This window comes from Saccopteryx bilineata, chromosome 3 (assembly GCF_036850765.1).
Source record: "Saccopteryx bilineata isolate mSacBil1 chromosome 3, mSacBil1_pri_phased_curated, whole genome shotgun sequence".
Lineage (NCBI taxonomy): Eukaryota > Metazoa > Chordata > Mammalia > Chiroptera > Emballonuridae > Saccopteryx > Saccopteryx bilineata.
The window spans coordinates 64,429,521-64,453,249 of record NC_089492.1 but is presented as its reverse complement, the minus strand read 5'-3'; the positions used below and the strand labels follow the sequence as shown (position 1 = coordinate 64,453,249).

Genomic DNA, 23,729 nt, shown 5'->3' with positions numbered 1-23,729 from the left:
AAACAAAACCCCCCCAGAAAACCACACAAAGAAAACCTTCCTGATTTGAATTTCCTATCATTTGTCAGACCACATAGCAGAGTAGAGTGGCACTCAGCTCTGTAATAGCAGCAAAAAAGACTTCTTGGCGTCTAGCTCTACTAATGAATTCTTTTCAGGAGATATTTATTTTTACAATGACACGTTACTGAGATTGGTTAGGAAAACAGACCTAGAATAGCTATAAAAAGTTCAGCTAAAGAAACCAGGTCAGGTCAATTTGACCAATAAAACAAAATATTACAACTAAGAATTTGGTAGGTTTTTTTGTCTTCCCCAAATAGACCCTACTTGAAGCTTTAAAAAATTGGGGAACATAAATGTTGAGAAAGATACAAGTGTTTTCTGGATTAATGTCACTTCTTATTTAGTTAAGCCCCAATTTATCATTTACAGCAAACCAATGTTTTCAGTGTTGAACAGGTAATCTTTTTTTCAGAAACATGAGTTACACTATATCTTCAATATTATATCTGATACTAAGTTTCTTTTTTTTATAGTGGTGTCGCTGACATCACAACTTAGCTGCTATGTGTTTTTTAGAATGTATACGAAAATAATCTACCAGATATCCAGGTCACTGGCTGTACTTAAGATTTCTACCAACAGCCAACCAGTTAAAGGCAACATTAGTTACAGACATACTTATCAAACAACTTCACAACAATTATTTTTAAGGCCAGCTCTGAAAATATAATCTGTATGCCCCCACCTGCTTTGATAAATACACGATTCTTATAAAAAAATAACGCTGAAATCAATCTATTTTAAATCTCTGAAATATAAACTCTCCTTCACACCACATCCAAAGTTTTTCATTTTCAGTTTCGAACAAATTCCCTAATTTTTATGTCCTCAACCACATCTTTTAAATCTCCAGCCAAAGCATTGTTAGAAAAACATTAACTTGTTAAGTCCAACATGTACATACAATCTTGATGGGAAGGCAGTCCTATCCCTTCAACCTCAAGTTCAATGAAGGCAGTGGCCACCTTCTTCTGCCTCCCCCTACAGGATTTAGGCCTTAATATTTAGAATAGTTCTTGGTTTACAGGCAAGCAAGTCGGGGGCGAACTTTACTTCCTCCTCCTTCCGCCTTGGCGTTGCCCTCCTTTCCTCTTGCCACCCAAGCCAGGCGGCCCAGAATTCATCTTGCCTCCCAAGCCTCCTTTCCTCTTCCCCACCTGGCTGGGCGGACCGCCTTTTCTGTTGCCTTTAGGACCCTGTCGGCCCCCCTTTCTCTTGCCCTTTTGGCTAATTTTCCTCCGCTTGGTCGCAGCTTCTTGGTCCTCCTCCCTCATCTGCTTATTGGTGGCCCTTGTCACGTCCAGCTGAGGTTTTTTGCTGTTCATTACTCGCAGCATCTCTAACTGGCTCTTTTTTTCCTCTGCGAAGTCTCCGAAAAGGGGCTGAAACTTCCTTTTCTTGCCTGAGCCCCGGGGCGCCTTCTCCTTGGGCAGGCGTTCCTGGAAGCGCCCCACAGACGCGGTGGAGACCTTGGCCACTTGCAAGGCGCGGCCCAGCTCCTCCTTACTCTGGTGTCCGGTAGGGTGCAAGCCGGCCGAGCTGGGCCGCTGCATTTTGTGCGCGCGGGCTAAGTTACGCAGCCGGTTCAGCTCGTTTTTGGCCACCCGCTCCTTCTTAGCCTGAATCCGCTTGGCGAACTGGTCCTCCGAGGGGTCCGCACTGCCGGGTACCTCGATTAGCCATTCCTTGGTGTCGTCGCGGGCGCGCTGGTAGCCCCAGCGGCGCCGCCACTGGCCGCTCACCTCGTCCCACACTAGATTGGTCTTCTTCTTGGGACGGATGCCCTTGAGGCGCGCGAACTGCTGCCAACGTGTAAGCGGCCGCGGCTGGGGCACGGGCTTCTCGCGCGGCAGGCGAGTGGTGGGCTCCGGCAGCCGCGCCACCAGCGCTTCCTCCACGCGCTCCGTGGGCAGCTGCCACAGCTGGTTGATAAGCAGCTGCGTGTTGTCCCGCGCTAAGGCCCGCAGTTCAGCCTCAGGCGTGGGTTCTCCGCGCCGTAGCCCCGTGGGGGGATTCCGGTCCGAGGCCAGCAGGTTTCCCAGGTCGAACTCCAGCTCCAACTCCTTGTGCACCGTGATCCGCTGCAGCTTCTCGGCTTCATCCCGCTCCGCCTTTGCCAGCAGCTCCTCCACGCTGTGGCCTTCCATGGTTCCGGCCGGCTCACTAGCTCAAGGAAGACAGTTCAAATCACTTAGCGCCGGCTGAAGCCAGGGTAAAACAACCACGTGCAAGCGCTCCCCGGAAGAGAAAGGTTCACTTCCGGAGCAACCGGAACTGGCTCATAATCCGGGCGTCTCCAGAAGAGACCGGCAGAGGGCGGTGTTGGAGAGCAGATGGGAGTCCAAAGGGCTTTTTTGGCTTGAGCCCGGGTGGAGGCGGAGCTGGCGCAAGGAGCCCAGACTACAAATTCCAGGGTGTAATTGCTACCACGGTTCCGGGGAGGTGGCTGCGCAGGTGGGCAGTACAAATTCGTCGGGCCGCAGATTGTGTTCTCCTGCGACTCTGTCACAATTTCAGTGAAAATGTGTTTTCAAAATATTTAACCAGTCAGCTTTTTTTTTAGGACTGGACAAATTCTGTTTCACCAGAAACCTGACCCATTTGTGGGGGGTCCGGAGTGCGGGCCGAGCAAGTTTCCACAGACTTGAAGCGGCGAATGGAGACCCGGCTCCGGCGTGCCCGGCGCGGAGCGGTGCGCCTCCTGGCGGCTGAGCGCTGAGTCGGAGCCCGGGTACGCTACGCGTTGGACAGCTGGTCCGGCGCTGACTGTGCCACCGTTTGACCTCCAGCTGTACCTTATTTGGACCTATTTAAAAACTTGTGACCTTCTAGGGCTTTTTATAAAGATAAGTGAGTTAATATGACCCCACGAGATCTTATACTGGGGCCTGGACCTCTACAAGGTTACTATTTTCTTACAGGCTCTGCGAGCGGAGCTGACGGGCATCTTACACGGTGATTAAACAGCGGGTGCATGAGTCAAACCACCTAGACACAGATCTGTGGTTACTGTACCTACCTTGGAGAGGCTGTTCGACCCAAATTCTATTCATAATTTGATAAATATAAAAGTTTCTGGCACATGGAAAGCACTCAGTCATTCTTCGCTGTTGTTCACCATATTCCTCTGATGATAAAGGCTTCGCTCAGAGGTAAAAGGACTTGGCTAAGGTTCTACAACTGGGAAATGTGGGAGCCGGACGTAGTTGACTCCCAGCTGTAAGGCGGCTTGCATATGCTCTGTACTGTCTTCCAGGCTCCTGATCGTCTACAAGGGTGGTATCTGGACCAGCGTCTTAGCCCCTGCTGGGCGTTGGTTAGAAATGTAGAATTGCTGACCTCACTCCAGATATGGTCATGCAGAAGCTTCATTTTAACAGGATCTCTAGGTGATGGGTATGTACAGTCAGGTTTGGAAGGCACTGCTGATTGTGGGATTAAAGGTTTTGTTTCCTTTTAAAGGGAGCTTGGGAGTAGCAAAGAGAGGTTTATGCAGGAGAACCTATAGAAATGGACGTAATAGCTATTAGGAAATAGACTCAGTTGACTTTCTGTTAGAGAAGGCTTTAGCTACAGACCCATCTGTCACAGCTGTCCTGAGTTTGGTCCCTTCTTGAGCTCACATTCTTTCCTTAGTTCATTCACTCATAAAACATTTAATGAACACATTTTATGCTTCAGGCAGAATCTTTTCTTTCTCTTTTCTAAAGGTGTTAGGCTTTTGTCAGGGGTTTTCTGAGCCTTTACCTTAACACTCAGTATCAAGTCTTTAATACCAATCATCCCCTGAGCCAAGGTTCGGTCAATGGCCGTAGTAGGTAACAGCTCTTAACTCTAAAGCTTTTGAGATTTGCCTTTGGAGAGAGTTAAGGACATTGACAGCTGCTCTGGGCTTGGCTTAGCTTCTGATTCATTGGTATTATACATTTAACAAACATTTGAATGATTACCATGTTCTAGACAACAGATGTAAAGATGATTGAGTCTTTATGGAACAATGGGGAAGAAACAAAGGTAAAAAAGAATTTACCCTGTGGCATGCTTGGGCATTAAATAGGAAGTACAACTATATTGGATTTATTTCCTCTATCAACCTGAGTTAGGGGGGAGAAAAAGCAGATGTCGGCAAGTGCTGAATGGTGTGAATTCTCAGTGGATGAAATGCTATTTGGTTTGAATCATACAGGCTAGCTCTTAGTTGAACTTTTATTTTATGCTCAATGGTTTTTTCAGTCCAAGTGGATTTTAACTTCCTTGATGACTGGAGACTGATTTTTTACTTCCACTTTGCTGGATGCAGAAGAGCTATTCAATACATAATTACTTGAAAGAATAAGTTTAATAAATAGACTTTTCTGAATTATAAAAGAATTAATGTTGGCTGCGTTAGATTCAAGGTAAGCAAAATGGGTAAGATGGGGAATTAGGGCTTTAAAATTTTTTTTATTGAGGCAAGTAGGTAAATGTTCTCCAGCTTGCATTTGTATCATCTGTATGTTAGGCAACACTGCAGTGTCAAGAAGAGAGCCTGCCAGGGATGTGCAAATATATGTGAAATTATTTTAATAGTACGGCAAACAGTTGCACATATTGTCTTTTCCCTTTGTTGTCTTTTCTCTGTTGGTGTCCCTTCCTTTTTTTGTCCTATAAGGCATAGCTCTCAAGTTTTGTCATTAGGCCCTCCTTCTATTCTTTTTATACCCTCTCTTTATGCCATTTGGTCCACTCTTGTGGTATCAGCTGACATTTTTGTGCAGATGGTTCTTAGGGATATGCTTTTATTTCTTGCCTTTTCAGAGCTTTAGGCTCTAATCTTCAGTCACCTGCTGGGCTCTTCCACCATACTCTAAACTCAGTGTGTGTAAGTCTACATAACACATAACAAATTGCTTCTTTCATCAGCCCTCCCTCCTCTCCCCCCTCCCCCTCCAACAAACGTTTATAGAAGGCCTTTTATGCCCAAGGAACTGTGCTAGGCATTGGGAATATACTGGTTAGTTTGGTTAGTAAAAGTAGGCTCACTTGATGTTATTGTATTCTAGCCTAGTAACTAAGGTTTGAAACTATGATGTCATCCTTAACTTTTCTCTTTCCATCTCCAAATCCACTCAGGCAGAAAGTACTGTTAAATTTGTCTCTTTTTATTCCCACTACCATGACCTTAACCCTGGACAAGATCTCTTTTTTCTTCTTTAGATCTTCCCTTCACTCGGTTCTTTGCCTCTGCCTTCCAGCTGGTTACAGCTAGCCAGAGGCGGGTGAGACAGAAGATCATAGGGTGTGAAGAAAGTAGGGTGAAGGCATGCACACCGGTGGTCCCCTGCAGATTGCCATGGGTTGGCTGGTTCCTCTAAAAGGCCATAGCTCCAATCAGGCAGTTCTCTCCATGCAGCCTCTCAGACTCCTCTAACTGCTCCCCTGCTTCCTGTAGGCCTGGGAGTGGCTCTTGATATTGTAGCACTCTTCTTTTTGAGTTTCCTGAAACTATGCCCCCATCTTTGTAATATTTCTTTTATTGACCTTTCTTAAATTACCCTGCTTGACTGTTCCCACCAGGACCCTGACTGATACCCAGGGAGCTATCCCAGAAGCATCCTACCAAGTTTCCTGCCTACGGTCTCTCTACAGACCAGTCCTGAAGATTTATCTTCTACAGATTTGGTCAAATCACATTACTCAAAAACTTCCTTCTTGCCTCGCCTGTGGTGGCACAGTGATAGAGCATTGACCTGGAATGCTGAGGTTGCCTGTTTGAAACCTGGGCTTGCCTGGTCAAGGCACACACACAAAGCAATCAATGAACAACGAAAGTGCAGTAACTATAAGTTGATACTTGTCATTCCTCTACCTCTTTCTCTCTGTAAAATCAATCAATGCAATCTTAAAACAAACAAACAAACAAACAAACACATCCCTGAAGGGAAGGGCTACCTTTAAAAAAAATTCCCTTCTCTACCCAACAAAATATGATTGTTTTTGGTGCTGAATGTTCATGATCTGGTCCAAACAACTCTTAACTGACATTGTATGATAGTACTCCTTATGCTTGTTTTCCAGATATTTCCTCCCCATTCCTATGTTTTATCTCAGCTACCTTTCTACAACCTTAGGAACAGTTCTCAAAAAAGGCAAAAATGAGATGCAGGAAAGAAGAAACAACAATTACATTTTTTTTTTTTTACACAGGGACAGAGAGAGAGAGTCAGAGAGAGGGATAGACAGGGACAGACAGACAGGAATGGAGAGAGATGAGAAGCATCAATTATTAGTTTTTCGTTGCAACACCTTAGTTTTTCATTGATTGCTTTCTCATATGTGCCTTGACCGCAGGCCTTCAGCAGACGGAGTAACCCCTTGCTCGAGCCAGCGACCTTGGGTCCAAGCTGGTGGGCTTTTTGCTCAAACCAGATGAGCCCACACTCAAGCTGGCGACTTCGGGGTCTCGAACCTGGGTCCTCTGCATCCCAGTCTGACACTCTATCCACTGCGCCACCGCCTGGTCAGGCTTTTTTTTTTTCTTTTTCTTTTTTTTTTTTCCAATTACATTTTAGTAGCAACTATTGAGAAGTTTTTTATTAATGAGAGTAATTATGTAGGGAGATTTCAATTCCCACCTTCAACCAGGGATGAGAAGGTTAAGGACATGAAAGTTACACCTTTCACCTTCCTTCAAAATGTAACTACTTTGTCCAGTAAAACATTTTTGTAAGGCCCTGGCCTGTTGGCTCAGTGGTAGAGCGTTGGCCTGGCGTACGGGGGACCTGGGTTCGATTCCCAGCCAGGGCACATAGGAGAAGCACCCATTTGCTTCTCCACCCCCCCCTCCTTCCTCTCTGTCTCTCTCTTCCCCTCCCGCAGCCAAGGCTCCATTGGAGCAAAGATGGCCCGGGCACTGGGGATGGCTCCTTGGCCTCTGCCCCAGGTGCTAGAGTGGCTCTGGTCACGGCAGAGCGATGCCCCGCAGAGCATCGCCCCCTGGTGGGCAGAGCGTCGCCCCTGGTGGGCGTGCTGGGTGGATCCCGGTCGGGCGCATGCGAGAGTCTGTCTGACTGTCTCTCCCCGTTTCCAGCTTCAGAAAAATACAAAAAATAAATTTTTTTTGTAAGCAATTTCTTCATTCTTTTGATACTGTATGAACTTAAGATTTACTTTCTAAATGTTTTTCAGTTGCTCCTTTCTGGTAATGGAAATTTTTAGGGATGATTCAACCATTCTTTCAACATAGTTGTTTTGAATATTTTTGTGTAGGAAATTAAATCTGCTAGTAAGTTGAGAAGATAGAAGAAAAGGGCCCTTAAAACACTTACATTACTGACCTAGTTCATTTTTACTGATTTATAATTTTAATTTGGAAGTACTAGAAGGGAAAATTTAATTTTGAAAAATTTTAAATCATAGACAAAAATCTGTGTATTCATGTGCTTCAGTTTTAGTCAAAAAGCTGTACAAAAAATCATTATTTTAAAAAGGAACAAAAAGATATAGCATTAAAATTTTGTGTAGTTAATCCACTCGTCCACTGATGGACACTTGGGCTGTTTCCAGATCTTTGCTATTGTAAACAATGCTGCCATGAACATGGGGGTACATTTCTTCTTTTGAATCAGTGATTTGGTGTTCTTAGGATATATTCCTAAAAGTGGAATGGCTGGGTCAAAAGGCAGTTCCATTTTTAATTTTTTGAGGAATCTCCATACTATTTTCCACAGTGGCTGCCCCAGTTTGCATTCCCACCAGCACAATGGAATACTATGGGGCCATGAAAAAGAAGGAAATCTTACCTTTTGTGACAGTATGGATGGACCTGGAAACTATTATGTTAAGTGAAATAAGCCAGGTAGAGAAAGAAAAATATCATATGATCTCACTCATTTGAGGAATTCAGTGAACAATGTAAACTAAAGAACAGAACAGAGGCAGAGGAGGGATCAAAGGGACCAGAGGGAAAGCGGACAGAGGGAAAGAGGATGAGAGGATGGGATCAGAGAAAGGAAAGAGATTGGTGAAATTATATATACATAAGACAGCATTATAGAGAGCAGAAAAGCAAATCCTGGAGGGAAGAGGGGACGGCCTTGAGGAAGGGGGGCAAAGGGGATGTTGAGAGGAACACGGGGTGGGGAGGTGGGGGGATGTATTCGGTGGGACACTTGAATCTATGTAAACACAATAAATTTAAATCAATAAAAAGTACATAGTAAAAAAATCACTTAACTATCTAGAAAATATAACTATTCATGTCATATTTATAAGCAGCTCTTTCTGAAATAAAATACATTTAACATTTTATAAAAAAGAATTTTGTATAGTTAGTGTAGAAGCAGATTTGAAAAAACAACAACAAAAAACTACCAAACATTTTATACTTGCCTAGAAAGTACTTTGGATTTTAGGATAGTAAAAATGATGGTAACATTTTGGAATTGACTTAATTTGTTTTGCTTTCTGTAAAATATCCAATGATTTCTGTTTACAAATTGACAAGTGCAGTTTTATTTATTTGCCAAAATCTTGTCACCACCTGTAAAACAGGTAAGCCCTACTGGCTGATGGTTTTCATTCATAAGACTCTATAACCAAATCCTAAGGGGATGAAATTGGTGCTATGCTTCAGATTTTACTTCTATGAGCAGTTTAATATGAGGATTAAAGATTGGTATAAAAAGGAAAACTGAAGTTTCAGAATTTTAGGAATATTTGTACTCAAAGAATACAATAACTAAATGTAAGCCCTGGCTGATGGCTCAGTGGATAGAATGTTGGCCCGGTATATGGATGTGCCCAGGTTCGGTCCCTGGTCAGGGCACACAGGAGAAGCACAACCATCTGCTTTTACTCTCCTTCCTCTCCCTTCCCTCCTTCACTTCTCTCCCCTTTCCTCCCCTCCTCCCTTCTTTTCCCTTCCCCTTCTTTTCACTCTCTCCCTTCTCTCCCTTTTCTCCCTCTTTTCTCCCCCTTCCACTCCCCCTTCCTTTCCCTCTTCCCCTCCTGTAGCCAGTGGCTTGATTGGTTTGAGTGTGGCCCCAGGTGCTGAGGATAGCTCCTTTGGAACGCATCAGCTTCAGACACTAAAAATTCTTAAGTGTCTGGTGGTTCCCAGTCAGGAATCTGCCTCACTATCTCCCCTCCTCTCACAAAACAAAACAAAACAAAACAAAACAAAAACAAAAAAACCCCCCCGAAAAACAAAATGTAGATCTATTTATTAAATCTGTTATATTTTACTTTTTGAAAGGAAAATAGCAGTAAGTGAAAAATCCTTTTGTGTATTCTGAGTCAATAAAATAGAAACAATTTTTTCAAGTAACTTGAGTGAGTTAGTCTCGATTAGTCATCTGAGTCATAAATGTCTCTGTTCAGGAAAGCAACTTGGTTGTCATGCAGCCTTCAGTTTGTCTTTGTCGTCATAGACCATGTGTGAATATATATTAATCAAGTTTTTCTTCTATATTTTCTACATAAGCCATATTATTAATTCACAATAAGTTACTGCTATGCTAAATAACATAAATTCTTGGCCTCACCTAAACAAGAATTATTTATAGACATTATTGACCTATTATTTTTTAGATACATCTATGAAAAATATGAATAGATATACTAAAAATAGCCTGACCAGGTGGTGATGCAGTGGATAGAGCATTGGACTGGGACACAGAGGACCCAGGTTCGAAACGTAAGGTTGTTGGCTTGAGTGCAGGCTCATCTGGCTTGAGCATGGGCTCTCCAGCTGAGTGCAGTCACTGGATTGAGTATGGGATCATAGACATGACCCCATGGTCGCTTACTTGAGCCCAAAGATTGCTGGCTTGAAGCCCAAGGTCACTGTCTTGAGCCCAAGGTCAGTGGTTTGAGCAAGGAATCACTCGCTCTGCTGGAGCACCCTGGTCAAGGCACATATGAGAAAGCAATCAATGAACAACTAAGGTTCCACTATGAAGAATTGATGCTTCTCATCTCTTTCCTTCCTGCCTGTCTGTCCCTATCTTTCCCTCTCTCTCCCTCTCTCTGTCTCTCTTGCTAAAAAAAAAAAAAAAAAAAAAAAGAAAAGAGAGAGAGAGAAATACTAAAAATATGACTACATATATGGTAAATTCTGTAGCCAACACTTTCCTTTTTTCTAGGTGTTTTTACTCACCAAAGGAAGACAGCAAAGGAAAGAGACTCTTAAAGGCAAAGAGATATGTCACTATCTTTATGAGCATCCAAGAGTGCACTGCAATCTCATCTAGCTCCCTGAGCCACTTGTAATCCATGAGATCCAGTTGCTTATGGAGTGTGTACTTTTCCATAAGGCCTAAGGAAAACTTGTTCTTTATAATGTATAAATAATGTTCCTGGTATTTACCAGTCTTTATTTCACTTGCCACATTATCCAAGATAGTGTTAATTTTTAGTTGGGAAGGCTGGCTTATTATGGTGGGTCCTGGGTTCTCTTCTCTGAAAAGCCTGTGAATTTCAAAGGAGATACAGTTTAGATCTCAGGCTTCAGTGTATTATCTTGAAAATAAAAGGTTTTGACTAGGTGGCCTTTTTGATTCATCTCTTTGATCCCTTTGCTAACAATCTGTGCTTTTCAGGTGTTCCAATATTATTTTCTTATAAAGTGCTGTCTCTCCTGGTTGTTGATTAAAGTTTTTGACTAATATACCTCATTTTACAACCCCGCCTCCTCTTCCTGAGTCATTTATCTCATTCTTAGGTTGGTTGTATAACTCCACATAGTGAAACAGCTCCCTGCATGCACAAGAGACTGTGACTACACCAGTGCTAATCAGTTTTTAATAACATGGAGGCTGATTATTGTGTTTTGTAGGTTATTTATGATGCTTTTGTTTCTTTTTTTTTTTTTTTTTTTGTATTTTTCTGAAGCTGGAAAGGGGGAGAGACAGTCAGACAGACTCCCGCATGCGCCCGACCGGGATCCACCCGGCACACCCACCAGGGGCGATGCTCTGCCCACCAGGGGGCGATGCTCTGCCCCTCCGGGGCATCGCTCTGCTCCTCTGAGGCGTCGCTCTGCTGCGACCAGAGCCACTCTAGCAGCGCCTGGGGCAGAGGCCAAGGAGCCATCCCCAGTGCCCGGGCCATCTTTGCTCCAATGGAGCCTTGGCTGCGGGAAGGGAAGAGAGAGACAGAGAGGAAGGAGGGGAGGGGGGTGGAGAAGCAAATGGGTGCTTCTCCTGTGTGCCCTGGCTGGGAATCGAACCTGGGTCCCTCACACGCCATGCTGACGCTCTACCGCTGAGCCAACCAGCCAGGGCCGCTTTTGTTTCTTTACCATTAAACTACTTTAAGAATTGGAAGGTAGAGTAGAAAATGAGCAAGGTGTAATTCATTTTACTATTTGTTAGTGGTTCTGGAAAAATATAGGGAAAAAAGATAGAAGATATATTTATAAAATATTTATTAAATTATTTATATTTTATAAGGTCAAGTCTGAGAATGAGAGATTTTGGATTGGCTTTATTTGTGTCTTTCCTGGCCCAAGATGTGGAATTGATGATATTTTTGATTATTACAATTACAGGAAAGTTTTAAAGAAAGCTTCAAAATTAACTCCCTCAAATAATAAAATTGGAGCAGTTTTCTGTTTCCTACTTTGGAGTTGCTTCAGAGAAAACTAATGAGAGAATTTTAAAATATGGAAGGTAAAGTAGAATAAAATATGATAACATTTCTGGTATATTTAGTAATTACCATTCTGAGAATGAGTCTTGGTGATTTCCGGTCTGGTTACCTGGAGACAAATTCCCCAAGGGATAATCACCCCACCTGAAAAATGGGCTAATATTATTTCTCAAGTTTAGAGTTCTGTGAGTTGAAGGTAAATTATTTAAACACACTTTTGCAAAGAACCCTAGAAGGGTAGTCAGAAGACAGGTTTTGGCTTCATCTCTGCCACTCTGTAGTTGTGTGTGGCTTTGGTAAGTCACTTCACCTCTCTGAGTCAGTTTTCTTATCTTGAAGTGAGCTTCATTAGCTTCTCTTTATGACTGTTCTACCTTGGAGTAGCATTCTGTGCTTTTGTTAATATGGTCCCAGGAGAAAAGAGTGAGTGAAGCATAGACTTGAAGACAGAGGTTCTTTAATTTGAGTTCCATGGGCAAGCTACGGAGAAACATGAGTCCCCTGACGTTTTATGCAAACGTAGTTATGCATGTGTATTATTATAGATGGAAGACTCTTCCCCCCTTAGATTCTCTTAAGGCATCTTTGACTCTCTACCTCTCCCCCACCAGGTTAAGAACTACTATACTGTAGAAGAGGGAGATAAATAAAATTGAGAGGGAGTTATTGGGAAGGCTTTATGAAACAAAATGACCTTGAGTTGGCCTGTGAGCTTAGAGTTTGAATAGATGGGAGGTGGAAGAGAGGTGTGTATCAGGTGCTGATTCCTTTATAAATCCTCGAAATAAAGCTAGGAGGTAGATATTACCAGTATCCTCATTTTATAGATGAGAGAACCAAAGATCACAATGGTTAAGTAAGCTGTCGAAGGTCATGCAGTTAGTAAATGGTAGAACCAGGATTTAAACCTTTGTAGTCTACCAATCCAGGCAGATAAGCACTAATACAATAGAGCTTCTTTCTGGTCCATTGGTGGTTTGGTTTTCCTAGGATAAATGATTTGTATTGGGAAAGGTATGACATAGCTTGGTTAGATAGGTAGAGCAGTACCAAATGTGGATAGGGTCAAAAAGAGGAATTTTGATTTGATGCCAGAGGCAGTAAGGAGCCATGGAAGATTTTAGACCAGTGAAAATATAACCAAAATGGTATTTTCTTAATTTTATTTCTATCTTCCATGTTCTTAGTAATATTTTATCTTCTTAATCTATCAATTACTAAGAGTATGTTGAGATCAACTTTAATTATAGATTCTTCAGTGTATAATTCTACCAAATTTTTATTCTATATTTTGATGTTATGTTATTAAAGCAAATGAAAATTTAGACTTACTAAATCCTCTTGGTGAATTTCTTATCTTTTTATCATAACATAGTGGTCATCTTTGTACTTAATTATACTTTTAATAGTACTGTAACTATATTGTTGTTTTTGTTTAGTATTTGTCTGACTTATTTTTTCTGTTTTTTTTTTTATTTCCAAACTGCATAGATATGTCTCTTATAAGCAGTGCACAGTTGGATTTGTTGGTGGTTTGCTTTTTAAATCAAATCTGACAATATATGACTTTTAATTAATACATTTAGACTGTATTATTGTGATTATTAATATTTGTTTCTCTTATCTTATGCTTTTTATTTATCTGGTCTTTTTTGTATCTATTTTTCTCTGCTCCTGCATTTTATTAGCTTGAGTTTTCTTTTCTTTTTAAAATTTATTTATTGACTTTAGAGAGTGGGAAGGGAGAGAGACAGGTAGACAGAAATATCAGTCTGTTCTTGTATGTGTCCTGACCAGGAGTCGAATCTGCAACCTTTGTGTTTTGGATGATGCTCTCACCAACCGAGCTATCCAGCCAGGGCTCTTTCTTTTTTTAAATTGAGATATAATTGAAATACAACATTATATTAGTTTCAGATATACAACATAATGATGTGATACTTGTATGTATTATGAAATGATCACCACATTAAGTCTAGTTAACATCCTGTTTTATCATTGTTGACTTATTGGAAATGCTCCTGTGGAGGATTCAATTATTTTCTAAGTGTTTTACTGGAATATTTAGAGGTCCCTTTGGGGCAGTTGTGTGAATCATCTCATATAGTTCTTGTAACAAGAATTGCTAAATAAGACAGTATCATATAATTGTACTTATATGTTCATAGTTTGAAATATTTAGATAGTTTTTGTTTTAAAGCAAGAGACAGACAGACAGGGACAGATAGATAGGAATGGAGAGAGATGAGAAGCATCAACTCATAGTTGCGGCATCTTACTTGTTCATTAATTGCTTTCTCATATGTGCCTTGACCAGGGGACTCCAGGTAAGCCAGTGACTGCCTGCTCAAACCAGCGACCTTAGGCTCAAGCCAGCGACCTTGGGTTTCAAGCCAGGGACCTTTGGGCTCAAGCCAGCGACCGTGGGGTCATGTCTCTGATCCCAAGCTCAAGCTGTTGACCCTGTGCTCAAGCTGGATGAGCCTGTGCTCAAGCTGGCAACCTCAGGGTTCTGAACCTGGGTCGTCAGAGACCCAGGTGGATGCTCTATCTACTGGACCACCACCTGGTCAAGCCATCTTTTTTTGTGTTTGTTTATTTTATTTATTTTAGAGAGAGGAATGGAGAGAGCAGGAGAGAGACAGGCACATCTGTTCCTGTATGTCCCCTGACTGGGGATTGACCCAGCAACCTCTACACTTTGGGATGATGCTCTAACCAACCGAGCACTCTTCAGCTTTTTAAAAATTGACTTTGGGAGGGGGGAGGAAGAGAGAGAAACATCAATTTGTTGTTACACTTATTTATATATTCATTGGTTGTTTCTTGTGGGATCCAACCCATAACCCTTGACATATTGGGACGATGCTCTAACCCAGTGATTTTCAACCTTTTTTGAGCCGTGGCACATTTTTTACATTTAAAAAATCCTGGGGCACACCACCTACCAAAATGACACAAAATGACACTCTAACTGTTAGAATTTATTTAAAGTTTAAATAAATTACATTTATTAAAAATTAAATAAAAAAGGATAACCCCCTCATATATACAGTCCCACGTAACATCCCCTCATATACAGTCCCATGTAACCTCATATATACAGTCCCATGTAACCCCTCATATATACAGTCCCATGTATCCCCTCATATATACAGTCCTGCTAATAGATACTATATATATAGTCCCGCTAATAGATACAAGGTTGTGGGTTCAAATCAATTTGGCAAATACTCTCTCTATATAGAAACTGGACAAAATCAATTTTAGAAAATGGGCCTGACCTGTGGTGGCGCAGTGGATAAAGCATCGACCTGGAAATGCTGAGGTCGCCGGTTCGAAACCTTGGGCTTGCCTGGTCAAGGCACATATGGGAGTTGATGCTTCCAGCTCCTCCCCCCTTCTCTCTCTCTGTATCTCTCTCTCTCTCCTCTCTAAAAATGAATAAATAAAATTATAAAACAAAACAAAACAAAACAAAACAAAAGACATATTTAGAAAATGTTGGGTACTTGTGTAACATCATAAGTCCTCAGAGCATCTCTACTGTTAGATTGAGAAGTTTGCTTTCTAGTTAAGGATTCTGATAAATACTAGAGTTCTCCCTGAGGTTGTGGGTTCAAATCCCATGGTCAGCTGGGTGCAGGGGCCTTGGTTCTGTCTGTTTTGATGGTGTATATAGAGATTTGAGCTCTTTAAGAAGATGACCCTTCAGGAGGCCATATACAATATAGATACAATTGTGATGCATTGTATATCACCCTCTGTGGGGACCTCTTTTAAAAAGAAAAAGGTCAAATATCTATACACCATCAGGATAGACATAACCAGCTGAGGCTGAGGCTTCATCTAGTGGTGGCAACATTTACCTCCAGTCCTGACTAGGATTAGAAATCGGGACCATGGGGAGGAGTAGCAGCTTCAACTACTCGCCGGGGTCACACAATGACAAGTGCGTGGCAGCCCGAGCGGGGACCTTCCTGGGTGTGGATGAGAGGCAGCCTACTATTGGTTCATCGCTAGTGGTCAGGATGAATCCTAGAAGGTGATTGGTCAGTGAGCGTTCCCTGTGCCTCCACTCTTCCTGTCACTGATAGCTGGAGGAATTGTGAGGGAAATGTTTATGTTCAGATGGAGGCGGCTAGCAGTGGGCCGGATAAATAGCCTCCGTGGGCTGTATCCGGCACACGGGGCCGTAGTTTGGGGATCCATGTTTAATTTCCCCACCGCACACCTGACCATGTCTCGCAGCACACTGGTTGAAAATCACTGCTCTAACCAACTGAGCTACCTGGCCAGGGCCTTTATCATCTTTAACAGCTATAAATATAAAGGGGAAATGGAAACTGCTACTTTAACAAAGATATCTTACTAAATATCCTTTTCCTTTTCTTTATCTTGTAATCTTGTTTAAAGCTGTTTTCTTCCAATATGCAACAAAAGGATTTATTCTCTTGACAATATATTTAATAAGGGATGATTTAGCAGACGCTGTTGATATCTTCCAAACTGTAATTTCTTCTAAGCACATAAGTGTTGAGAACATTTTGTTACATTATATTTTACTTTCTGTTTACAGCTCCCAGGTTAGCCATGTACATAAGCACACTGCAACTTTTCTGCTAAGCCTCCATGACTGCATCTCATCCTATTTGTAGCCTTGAAAATGGACACATAATAGGATATCTTAATTTTGTTTCTTTTCTAGTTTGCCTATATCATGAGTCAACAAATACTCGGTGAATCCCTAATACAAGGTAACTCCAAGTGCTATAGAAAGACACCTGGATGCCTGTATTGCAGGGACTGTTAATGTAACTAAAAAATACCATCATGGGGAGGCATGTAGAAAGTGTGGCAGAACTTCCCAGACATTGTAATGTACCTTGGCATGGGTATTTGCTCCCTTCCCATCACACCTCAATACCAGTCCCACTGCTTTTCATGGCCATGTGTTTCCTTACCATGGGTAGAAAAAGAAATCATGTAGCTTAATATTTTGGAATAAGATCCCGTGCCTCCCAGGAGGAAACAAGATTTGAATGAAGTTTCATCTGAATAAAGTGGAAGATAAAAGTTTGAAGGGATATTTCAATATTTATGAAGTCCTCTCTGATCTGTTTAGCAGTAACCAGCGGGAAATGAAAAAAAAAAAGAGAGAGAAAACTTACAAACTTTCTGTCAGGAATCATAGCTCATGAGTTTAGAAAAAGTCGAAGTTTATTTGATGCTGCTGCTGCTCCTTGCAGTTTATGTTCAGAGAGGCGGAGTGACTTTTCTGGCAGCTCTGTTCTCCGACTACTGTCTTTGGATTGGGGCCTCCACTGTACTCTTCTCCCACTACTACCAGAGTCCAGACCAGAACCGGTTCTTAGGACAGTGCTAGAGAGTCATCAGAGTCGACACTTTTTACTGCACCATTTGCTCTCCCCTATCCTGGGTCCTTTATTCTTTGGGTTACAAATGTCAGTTCTGAGATGCTGTGGTCAGTGACCTCCAACCTAGGCTTTCTCCTAACCACATGCTTGTGGTTCTTTATGATCTCTAATTTCTGTTCCAGACTCAGTCCTGGGGTCCTGTTGCTGAATTAAGTGCAATCTATCAAATTTATTAATGTTCTATATAATAAAATTATAAATATATGATACTATATTATTTTTAAATGAAGACAAATGAAAATGACAACTATAATTTCAAAAGTAAAACATTTGTCCAGTGGAACTGAAGTCAGAAATACCTAAAATTTTGGAAAACAAAACCTAGAAATATCATAAATTTGGGTTTTATGATTTAAAAATGGCCTAAGTACTTTCTAAAGATTCTCTAATAACAGCTTGTCCAGGCGGTGGTGCAGTGGATGGAGTGTCGATTGGGATGCGGAGGACCCAGGTTCAAGACCCTGAGGTTGACACCTTGAACGTGGGCTCATCTGCTTTGAGCAAAGCTCTCCAGTTTGGACCCAAGGTCGCTGGCTTGAGCAAGGGGTTACTCGGTCTGCTGAAGGCCTGCAGTCAAGGCACATATGAGAAAGCAATCAATGAACAACTAAGGTGTCACAGCGAAAAACTAATGATTGATGCTTCTCATCTCTCTTCATTCTTGTCTGTCTGTCCCTATCTATCCCTTTCTCTGTAAAAAAAAAAAAAAAAAAGAGAGAGAAAGATTCTCTAATACCAGATTCTTCATAGCATACCAAACATAGTGCCTTTTTCTTTTTTTTTTTAGATATAGTGGATTAAACATGTAGCTCTAGGATCTGGAACCCGTGAGAACACTAGGTCTAGGTTAAGAATAGTAACTTTAGTACTCAAAAGGATCACACAGGAAATGTACATGAATGAAGCCCATAGCTACCACACATTTTGATAAACTATTTGTTTATTTGGGTTATGGCTTCCCTGGTCCAGAAAATTTGAAACTATTAGTTATTATAGGTTAGTCTGTGATAAAAATAGTTATTCAAGAAACCTGTGAAGTGTGTTTGCATAGTCGTCTGGAATTAACATTTCCCTGAAAGGGTACCTGAGTAATCCTTTCACATGTCTGCTGTGTTCGTTTCTCTGAGTAACCAATTATTCTGTAAGGACTTTCCAGTTCATCAGACTATATAGTCTCATATGCTCTTAAACTTCATCAGCAAGCAAAAATAGTAAAAAAAATATGGCTGAGAAACAGCAGCCTCTTTCTTCAAACACCTGAACTTAAGTTGTTATAACTCATAGCAAGAGAGAACCATCTTAAAGTGAATGATCAAAGTTGCTATGGAGATGATGCAGGCAATGATTCAGAAGATTGCCCAGAAATATATTTCCTTGAATATTGATAAATCCCAGGCAAAACATGTCAATCTGTGGCAGTTATAAAATGAATTGGATATCAGTGATTCCTACTGACTGCCCACAGGTGTGCCCATCACGTGTAACCCACACTTAGATGCCATTGTAAGTATGAAAGTTGAAACTCCCAAATGACACTGTATGCCATAGAGTTACATACACAGAGGGAGTGATTTTCAGATTTGAATATGCATGAGAATCACTAAGAATGCTTATGACAAAAGTCAGTTTTATTCTGATTCAGGGGATCGGCAGACCATGTTTTTTTTTGTTGTTGTTTATTTTCTTTTCTGAAGCTGGAAACAGGGAGGCAGTCAGATTCCCCCATGTGTCCCAACCGGGATCCACCCAGCAAGCCCACGGGGGCCATGCTCTGCCCATCTGGGGCCGTTGCTTCATTGCTTGGCAACCGAGCTATTGTAGGGCCTGAGGCAAGGCTATGGAGCCATCCTCAGCGCCCGGGGCCAACTTGCTCCAACTGAGCCATGGCTGTGGAAGAAGAAGAGAGAGAGAGAGAGAGAGAGAGAGAGAGAGAGAGAAAGAGAGAGACAGACAGACAGAGAGAGAGAGAGAGAGAGACAGAGAGAGAGAAAGGAGAGGGGGAGGGGTGGAGAAGCAGATGGTTGCTTCTCCTGTTGCCCTGGCTGAGAATCGAACCTGGGACATCTAAATGCCGGCCTGATGTTCTACTGCCGAGCCAACTGGCCAGGGTCACATTCAGAATTCAAATTAATAGAAAAAGGGAGAAAAATCACACCATCTGAATATGTTTTATTAAATAAAAGCCTTTTTTTTTTTTTTTTTTGTATTTCCCTGAAGTTGGAAACGGGGAGGCAGTCAGACAGACTCCCGCATGCCACATCCATCCGGCATGCCCACCAGGGGGCGATGCTCTGCCCATCTGGGGCATCACTCTGCTGCAACCAGAGCCATTCTAGCGTCTGAGGCAGAGGCCACAGAGCCATCCTCAGTGCCCAGGCCAACTTTGCTCCAATGGAGCCCTGGCTGTGGGAAGGGAAGAGAGAGACAGAGAGGAAGGAGAGGGGGAGGGGTGGAGAAGCAGATGGGTGCCTCTCCTGTGTGCCCTGGCCGGGAATCGAACCCGGGATTCCTGCACGCCAGGCCGATGCTCTACCACTGAACCAACTGGCCAGGGCTCAGACCATGTTTTGAGAGACATTGCTTTAAAAGTTTAGGAAGTATCACAGATGGTTTGACTTGTTTTTTTAAATGGTCTTATTCACTCTCTGGAAGACATTCCATCAGCTACAAAGTATTAAAGTTCCTTGAGTAAATATAAATATTTTATCGTTGTTCTTTTTTCATATATTCATGATGACTCCAAAGTTTATACTCCTAATGCAGAACTTTTATTTGAACTCCAAGTGAGTATTTCAACTGTCTGCTGGACACCTCTACTTAAATGTTTGATAGACTTCTCCTACCTCCCACAGACACACTCAAATCCTCCCACTGAGCCTGCTCCACCTACAGTTTTCTCTATTTCAGTTAATGCAACATCATTCTTCGAGTTGCTTTGTCCAAAAAACTTGGAATCATGCGAGGAATTCTTTTTTTTATTTTTGTCATACCCCCATCCAATTGGCTGACAAATCCCCTTGCCTCCAGAGCAAAGTGTATTTAGAATTTGATAATTTCCCCCCACTTTTTGCTACATCCTGGTCCAAGCTTTTAACCATCTCTCACTTGAATCATTGCAAGTCTCTTTACTGGTCTCCCTGCTTCCATTCTTGTTCCTTTATAACCTGTTTTCAACACAGCAGCAAGAGTGTTCTAAAATTAAAACCATATCCTGTCACTCTTTTGCTCTAAGCCCTGCAATGATTCCCCATGTCACTCAGAGTAATAGCCATAGATCTAAGATAGACCTATAAGGGTCAAGATCTCTGACCTCTTCTCACACCCCTCTCCCACATGCTCACTTTCCTGTAGGCTCAGTATCTTCAACACTATTTTTTAAAACTACAGGGCCTTTGTACTAGCTATTCCTTCATTGTACTAGTTGCTTGGAATGCTCTACCCTGAGATATCTGAATGGCTTCCTTCCTTACCACCTTTAAGTCTTTACCCAACTGTTGCCTTCTCCAAGGGCCAACTCTTACTTCTTTATTTTTATTTATTTTCATTGATTTGAGAGAGAGAGAGAGAAAGAAAGAAAGAAAGAAAGAGAAAGGGGAGAGAGTGAGAGACAAGAAGAGAGAGACAGAGACATTGATTTGTTGTTCTACTTATTTATGCATTTATTAGTTGAGTCTTGTATGTGCCCTGACTGGGGATTGAACCTTGGCATGTGGGACAAGGCTCTAACCAACTGAGCAACCCAGCCAAGGCTCTTACTCTTTTATTTATTTAAAACTGAGACCTTTTTTCCTTTCTTCACATGTTCTCTAACATGATCCCCCAATCCCTTTTGTCCTCCACTGGTTTTCCATAGCACCTGTCCCCTGGCAATGTATTAGATTTATTTTTCATTTTTTCACTGAATGATTCATTGACTTAATGTTTATTTTTCTTCTACACTAGAAGTTGAATGTCACAAAGAAGGGATTTTTATCCATTTTGTTCACTAATGTGTCCCCAGTGCTTAGAAAGGTGTTTGATAAATACTGCTCAGTAAACTCAATGAAATATTTATGGAGTAGTTACTAAAAGTCAAGTCTGTTTTAAGTTCTAGGAATACAGCCATGAACAGACAGGATAGCTCTTCTTTCTTGGAGCTGACGTTCCTAGTGGGAACTAACTGCAAAATAGCAGATCTGCAGAGAGTGCAACATTTTATGTAGAGGACAGCATGAGGGGCTGATAGAGCAGCCACAGGAGTAAAAGAGGGAGGAGAACACCTGGAAGTGGCCCTAAGCAAAAGATAGAGTGATGTGCTGAAAAGTTAAAGCTTCTAGAAAACATAGTGTATCACAATGTACAAAAGTACAGGGATTACAGAAAAGTGAGCATGAAGAAGATAGACTCTGGGTGAGGCGTGGGAAAGCAAGCAAGCTCTGTAAACAGCATATAACAGCAATTTCAGATAATAGTAGCTAAACCACAAAATTGTTTATTTTCCCAAATAAAATAAAAGGGAGCTAGGTGTTGAATGGAGGCTTCAGGATTCCATCAGATATCCAGTGTCCTCTCTCTCTGTTCCACCATCTTCAGCACATGCTTTCCATCCTCAGAATCACTTTGGGGAAGGATGCAAAGGGAAGGGCAAAAGGAGTGCATTTCCTCATTGAAGAGTCTGGCAGAAAAGGACACAATACTTCCCATGGGCTGGAATTTAGTTGCCTGGTCATACCTAACTGCAAAGCAGTCTAAGGAAACTGGTCTTTTACACTGGGGCATTGCCCACTGCAAATATCTCTGCCATAGGAATAAATGGACAAATTAAAATTTATTAGAAGAGGACCCAAAATTAAAACACAGAGCATTAAAGAGTCAGACCACCCTGAGTTAAGATGCCTGGGAGGAAGGGTTGCTGGCTAAAATTGTACTGTCTGTGTATTTTGATATCATTAGTTCTTTGTATTTGTGTGTTGAAGGGTGATTAGCTGGGAGGAAGATATCAAAATTATAAAACCAATGGCCCCAGAAGAGATGGTTAGAGTTTAAAATTGAAAAGGGTACTTTGGTAGTTATCTGATTAATGCTTCTGACATGGAACATTGACTGTTTTTATGTGCTTTGAATAAAAGGAGTGTAGGGAACTAAGACAATTCATTTGTCTTTCAGATCACATGTAGAGAATTTTTATAAAGAGGATAAGGAGCCATTTGTTTACAAATTTATTTTAATATTAGTATTTTAAACAAAAGGAATATACAGTGAAAAGTAAACCTTTCCTATCCCACCCCATTAGATCCCTAAACCTGTAGAGTTCCAGTGCCTCTCCCTAGAAGCAACGACTTTTATCAGTTTCTTGTAGAAGAAGGAGTCATATAAAACTGGTGAGTCATATGAATGTGTGATTTCATTGTTAACAGTGAAAACTTTGACTTTTGGGCATTAAAAGGAAGTGCGAGCTCAAATGATACCACTTCTAGGAACCCCCTACCTATATTAAGACAGGCAGATGTTACTGCCTCACCAACTCTTTCATGTCTTTTTATAACAATTTTTTTTATTATGGCAAAACATATATAACATAATATTTGCCATTTTAATTTTTTTTATTTATTATTTTTCCAAAGTTAGAAGCAGGAAGGCAGTCAGACAGACTCCTGCATGCGCCTGACTGGGATCCACCCAGCATGGCCACCAGGGGGCGATGCTGTGCCCATCTGGGGAGTTGCTCCATTGGGCTGGAGCCATTCTAGCACCTGAGGTGGTGGCCATGGAGCTGTCCTCAGCCAACTTTGCTCCAATGAAGCCTTGCTGTGGGAGGGGAAGAGAGAGAAAGAGAGGAAAGAGAGGAAAGAGAGGGAGAAGGGTAGAGAAGCAGATGGGCGCTTCTCCTGTGTGCCCTGGCCAGGAATCAAACCTGGCACTTCCACATGCCGGGCCAATGCTCTACCACTGAGCAACTGGCCAGTGCCCATTTCAATTCTTTTTTAGAGTCAGTGGCATTAGGTACATTCACATTGTTGTGCAACCATCACTGCTATTCATTTCCAGAATTTTTTTCCTCATGTCAAACAGAAACTTTGTACTCATTAAATACTAACGGCTCATTCCTTGTTCCCCTCCATGACCAGCACCACTCTACTTTCTGTCTCTATGAATTTGCCTTTTCTAAGTACCTTATGTCAGTGGAATCACACAGTATTTGTCCTTTTGTGTCTTGCTTATTTCACTTAACATAATGTCTTCAAGATTCATTCATATTGTGGTTTATCAAAGTTTTCTTACTTTTAAAGGTTAAATAATATTTCATTGCACGGATATACCACATTTAGTTTGTTTCCACATTTCAGCTATGGTGAATAATGTTGCTGTGACATTTTAGTATAGTACAAGTATCTGAGTTCCTGTTTTTAATTCTTTTGTACCCTTCATATCTTTTTATAATATGCTGTGATTTATAGTAGTTGATGCATAAATGTGCAGATACTTTAAATTCCTTGTTAGATTTTAATCCCTTGACAGCAAAGACCATAATTTTTTTTCACTAAAAAACTCACTCATTTGGTCATTCAACAGTTACATATTGAGCACATACTGAGTACCAGACACTATGTTAGA

The 23,729-nt window shown here is 41.6% G+C and overlaps 1 protein-coding gene and 1 long non-coding RNA gene across 2 annotated transcripts; one reads left to right on the top strand and one right to left on the bottom strand.

Moving 5' to 3' along the window:
* Positions 1-523: 523 nt before the first annotated feature.
* Positions 524-2,302, bottom strand: RRS1 (ribosome biogenesis regulator 1 homolog). The gene has a single exon (XM_066266244.1). It carries the CDS (start codon positions 2,211-2,213, stop codon positions 1,116-1,118), a length of 1,098 nt encoding a protein of 365 aa, XP_066122341.1. The 5' UTR covers positions 2,214-2,302; the 3' UTR covers positions 524-1,115.
* An 85-nt stretch (positions 2,303-2,387) lies between these two features.
* LOC136329670 (uncharacterized) lies at positions 2,388-3,140 on the top strand. The gene is made up of 3 exons (XR_010730237.1): positions 2,388-2,520; positions 2,630-2,797; positions 2,988-3,140. It is a non-coding gene; the product is annotated as an uncharacterized lncRNA (long non-coding RNA).
* Positions 3,141-23,729: the final 20,589 nt, after the last annotated feature.